The sequence below is a fragment of the Monopterus albus genome, unplaced genomic scaffold (genome assembly GCF_001952655.1).
Source record: "Monopterus albus unplaced genomic scaffold, M_albus_1.0 scaffold170.1, whole genome shotgun sequence".
Classification (NCBI taxonomy): Eukaryota; Metazoa; Chordata; class Actinopteri; order Synbranchiformes; family Synbranchidae; genus Monopterus; species Monopterus albus.
Window position 1 is genome coordinate 1,166,239 of NW_018128050.1, and position 5,697 is coordinate 1,171,935.

Genomic DNA, 5,697 nt, shown 5'->3' on the forward strand with positions numbered 1-5,697 from the left:
GGGCCTGTAGATGTGCTTTCTTGAGCAGGGGGACCTTGCGGGCACAGCAGGATTTCAGTCCTTCACGGCGTAGTGTGTTACCAACTGTTTTTTTTTTGGTGGCTATGGTCCCAGCTGTCTTGAGATCATTGACAAGTTCCTCCTGAGTAGTTCTGGGCTGATTCTTCACCGTTCTCATTATCATTGAAACTCCACGAGGTGAGATCTTGCATGGAGCTCCAGACCGACGGAGATTGGCAGTTAATTTACGTTTCTTCCATTTGCGAATAATCGCACCAACTGTTGTCACCTTCTCACCCAGCTGCTTGACGATGGTCTTGTAGCCCATTCCAGCCTTGTGTAGGTCCACAATCTAGTCCCTGACATCCTTGGAAAGATCTTTGGTCTTGGCCATGGTGAAGAGTTTGGAATTTGGATTGGTTGGTTGCTTCTGTCAGCTCGTTACCTGTATAAAATACACCTGGGAGCCAGATATCTTGCTGACTGATAATTCATTCATGAAAATGCAAATTACTTTATAACTTTTTTCGTAATGCATTTTTCTGTATTTTTTTGTTATTGTTGTGTCTCTCACTGTTCACATAAACCTACTATTGACATTGTAGACTGATCATTTCTTTGTTAGTGGGCAAACTTACAAAATCAGCTGGGGTTCAAATAATTTTTTCCCTGACTGTATGTAGTGTGTCAGCCATCTACGTCCATCGGGAGTCTAGTAGCCTATGCTATGATATGTTATGGTATAAACAAAATGTGCCTAGTCTGACTTATCCACTACTCTGATTGTTGTCTCCATTTACAGACCTTTCTGGAACAAACCAAAACAAAGTTCAGTAAGAACTACAAGGGAATGAATTTATCAAAGATCACAACAACAGTTGGCCTGAACAGTAAGTGAATGTTTCAGTATGTGTTCATTTGTCATGATGAGTGATGCGGGGGCTTATAACTCCAAACACTGGCTAATATGGGTTCATCACTTTTCGCTTACCCCAACAAAGTAGACAGATTACCCATTTCTCCTGTAAGAGTAGCACTGTTTCATTTCAGGTTTTAATGAGTGAAGTGTATGATGACTGCTAGTGTTCAAAGTCAATCAAATTGTGATCCTTGGCTGGCTTTTTTTTTTTTTTTTAACAATCATTACTTTGGAAAATCATATTATTGCAGAGCTGCTTTCTGAAAGACAAACTTAAGCCAGCTTGCTTTTATGACACTGTAGTCCTCCACGGTAATGACCTGATGCTCCTTGTCTTATGGTTTATACTTGGTGCCTGGTTCCTCCCACTGCTATATAACGTTTCTCATGGCGGTCTCACTTTCCTTCACAGTTGGTACAATTGATGTGGGCAAGGCCCGTCTGATGTTCTGGGATCTGGGAGGTCAGGAGGAGCTACAGTCTCTGTGGGACAAAGTAAGTTATAAACAACACAACTACATCTTGAGGGTAACAACCATATACAGTCCCAACCCACGTTCTTCATGTCTGAGCTGAGGGATCTCTTCAGCAGAGTAACAAAATCTTATTTTTAAAGCAGAAATATGTTGCATATGTAAATATGTATTTTCAAATGTCCCATTTAACTGTCCTAGCCCAAATTAAACAGAAGGCATAGTGTACTGTATTCAGCTTTCTACAAAGTAAACTCAGCTGTCTTTTCTACAATGAGGAATCAAGGACACAGTTAGGGAAACAAGAAATATGTGGAAAAAAAATTGACCAAAATAGAACAAAAAAGTCTTAATGTTTCAACATGTATTGAAGTGCAGCGGGGGCTTGGTGTTCACGAGAGAACTGAGCCACAGAGCTCAAGTTCATAGCATCAACAAATGGGCAGGTTTCCATCCACATTTACTGCTGATTATAAAGTACATATACAAACAGTATCTATTTAAAGCTACAGTATGCAACTTAAAGGATAAGGATGGCCATTTTTTATATTGCCAGGATTTTCAGCAGTTTCCATACAGAGACTAAACCAACAATGAACTGCCTCAACCCACGGTTTATGTCTGTCAGCTGTCAGTCCTTGATCAGCTTGTTTGTCTGTGCCATAAACCTCTATGTTGTTCAGAAGTGATTAAAACACATCAGTGAAACACACCACTGCACTGGGTAACATGCTTCTTCATTAGCAAAACACAGACCTGAGTGTGTGGAGCTAGCAGGCTGTAAACAAAGCTGAGAGCTCGCACAAGATTTCACGGATGTGCAGTTGACTCTGTCTCGTGCTAACCTCAGGAAATTATGGCAGCAACAAGAATTTGGGGCAACATAGGCAGGTCTGGGTTCAAGATGTGTTTTCCCTAACCCAAATCCTAACATTAACCTAACCACAACCACTGAGAGGGTTGCTACATGAAACCAAGTTTTGAAAATGGGAAACACATATTGATGGAGGAACAAAAGACACTGACAAATAAGCTATTTTTATACTGCATGAAAGTGGACGGTAAGACGAACTGCAACAACATTAATTAATTTGAATTTCTCCTCCATAGATGGGTAAACAACAGTATATGTACCAATGAAAAGAGATGTGTAACACTCTAAACAAAGCAGGTAATTGAGAAACATATTGTAACAGGCATAATGCAGACATAGTAACTTCTCCAGCCTTATAACAATTCTTTACAGAAACAAAGCATTAACAGACATGCAATTTCTGTGTATGATTTAGTTTAGTTTTTTTTATTTTCCCCCACTTGCCATTAAGTCCCCCTGGGTAGTCGAAACATCACTCCCTTTCACGTAGCTCGTCGCATAACATGCAGCAGACACACTGGCCTCAAGCAGTCAAAACAAACAAGTACTGTGCTCCAGCAGAATCCAGTTTTCTCTGGACCCCTGCCCAGTCTGACAAATGACGACATGTTTAGCTGCATGTCGTCATTCAACCACTGGCTGTCTAGGTGTTGCCCAGAAAATGACGTGGGCTTCATAGACAATTGGAAAACATTTTGGGGAAATCCTGGTGTGATTAGCAGAGACGGCATCCACCCCCCTTTGAATGGTGTGGCTCTCATATCTAGAAATCTGGACAGGTTCATTTTACAACCTAAATTATGACAACCCAGAGTTGAGTCCAGGATGCAGGGTCGCAGTCTTAAATGCCTCTCTGCTGTTTCTTTGCAGCTGCTCATTACCCAAAACTCCCAGTAACCCATAGAAACTGTCTGTCCCCGACCACTTAATTTAGTATATATGAATCAAAAATGACCTCGAGGAGTTATTCATATGAATCTAATTAAAATTAAGACTACTCCTCTTACAGAGCAAATTAACAGGGCAATCATTTGTGGACTATTAAATATCAGATATCTCTTGTCCAAATCTCTGTTGTTGAATGATTTGATAAGCGAACATCACATTGATTTATTATCTCGTCGAAACCTGGTTACAGCAGGAAGAATATGCCAGTCTAAATGAATCCACCCCACCTAGTCACAGTAACTGTCACATCCTTTGAAGTGCAGGCCAAGGTGGAGGTGTAGCAGCGATCTTCGACTCAAGTCTATTAATCAACACTAGACCTAAACATAGTTTTAACTCATTTGAAAGTCTCTGAGTCTGTCACACCCAAAGTGGAAAACTCAAAAGCCAGTTTTATTTGTTATTGGATACTGTCCGCCTGTCCCTCATTCAGTTTTCAACTGAATTCTCAGACTTTCTGATTTAGTGCTTAGTACAGATAAAATAATCATAGTAGGCAGCTTTAATATCCATGTAGATATGACAATGACAGCCTCAACAATGCATTCTGTTCATTGTTAGACTCAGTTGGCTTTTCTCAAACTGTAAATAAACCCACTCACTGCTTTAATTACACCCGTGATCTTGTTCCGACATATGGCATCGAAACTGAACACTTAAGTTTTTCCTGAAAACCCTCTTCTGTCTGACCATTTTCTAATAACTTTTGAATTTAAATTCATGGATTTTAAAGTATGTGGGGGGAAAATTCTATTACAGTAGATGTTTATCTGACAGTGCTGTTACCACATTTAAGGAAATAATTACATCACTATTTACTTCACTATGTGCCAGCACAGTGGAGGGAGGCCACCTTAACTTTACTCCCACACAAGTCTATAATCTTGTTGATAGTGTTACAGCCTCCCTGTGTATGACACTTGATACTGTTGCCCATCAGAAAAAAGAAGGCAGTGAAACAGAAGAGGCTAGCCCCATGGTACAGCTCGCAGTTCCATCACAGTACACAAACTGCACTGGTGAAAGTCACCAATGATCTCCTCCTAGCCTTGGACAACATCTTGCTACAGAGACTAGAACATGTTAATGGGATTAACGGAACTGCACTAAGTTGGTTCAAATTTTATTTATCAGATTCCAGTTTGTTCGTGTTAATGATGAATCTTCCATGCAGACTAAAATTATTCATGGCGTTCCACAGGGCTCTGTGTTAGGCATTGGGTGAGAGGCGGGTACACCCTGGACAGGTCCTCAGTCTATCACAGGGCTGACACATAGACAACACACACTCACATTCAGTCCTACAGGCAATTTAGAGTCACCAGTCCACCTAAGATGCGTCTTTGGACTGTGGGAGGAAGCCAGAGTACCCGGAGAGAATCCACGCAGGCGCAGGGAGAACATGCAAACTCGAACACGGAACCTTCTTGCTGTGAAGTGACAGTGCTAACCAATATGCTACTGTGCTGCCTAGGTCCATTTCTGTTCACTTTATACATGCTCCCTTTTAGGCAATATTATTGGGAAACACATTGTAAATTTTCATTGCAACACAGATGATACTCAGTTATATTTATCTATCAGATCAGTTGGTCAAACTTCAAGCATGTCTTACATACATAAAGGCCTGGATGACCTGTAATTTCTTACTTCTTAGCTCCAACAAAACTGAACTTACTGTACTTGGGCCTGAAAACCTTAGAAATCTGCTGTCTAACCATATAGTTACTCTCAATGACATACAGTAGCTCTCGCCTACAGTACTGCTGTGAGGAACCTTGGAGTCATTTTTCATCAGGATATGTCCTTTAAATCACACATAAACCAAGTCTCTAGAACGGCCTTCTTTCACCTACACAATATCACCAAAATCAGGAACATCCTGTCTCAGTGTGATTCTGAAAAACTGCTCCATGCATTTGTTACTTCTAGACTAAACTACTGTAACTCTTTAATATCACCATGTCACAGTCTTCTTCTTCTTTCGGCTGTTCCCGTTAGGGGTCGCCACAGCGAATCATCTGTTTCCACCTAACTCTATCCTTGGCATCCTCTACTCTCACCCCAATTAACTTCATGTCCTCTTTTAGCACATCCATATATCTCCTCTTTGGCCTTCCTCTTGACCTCTTGCCTGGCAGCTCCATCTCCAACATCCTTCTACCAGTATAACCACTATCCCTCCTCTGCACATGTCCAAACCATCTCAATCTGGCCTCTCTGACCTTGTCCCCAAAACAGCCTACCTGAGCTGTCCCTCTGATGTGCTCATTCCTAATCCTGGCCATCCGGGTCTCTCCTAAAGAGAACCTCAACATCTTCATCTCTGCTACCTCCATCTGTGCCTCTTTTCCTCACTGCTACAGTCTCTAACCCATACAGCATAGCTGGTCTCACTACTGTCTTGTACACCTTTCCTTTGATTCTTGCTGCACACAACCCTCCTGACACCTTCCTCCACCCACTCCAACCTGCCTGCACTC

General features: G+C 41.5%; 1 protein-coding gene across 1 annotated transcript in view; it reads left to right on the forward strand.

Annotated features, from left to right (window-relative positions):
• Window positions 1-5,697, forward strand: part of arfrp1 (ADP-ribosylation factor related protein 1) — a 22,016-nt gene that overhangs the window by 2,850 nt on the left and 13,469 nt on the right. Inside the window, 2 exon segments of the mRNA XM_020615780.1 lie at window positions 803-890; window positions 1,332-1,414. Coding sequence (XP_020471436.1) covers window positions 803-890; window positions 1,332-1,414 — 171 coding nt within the window.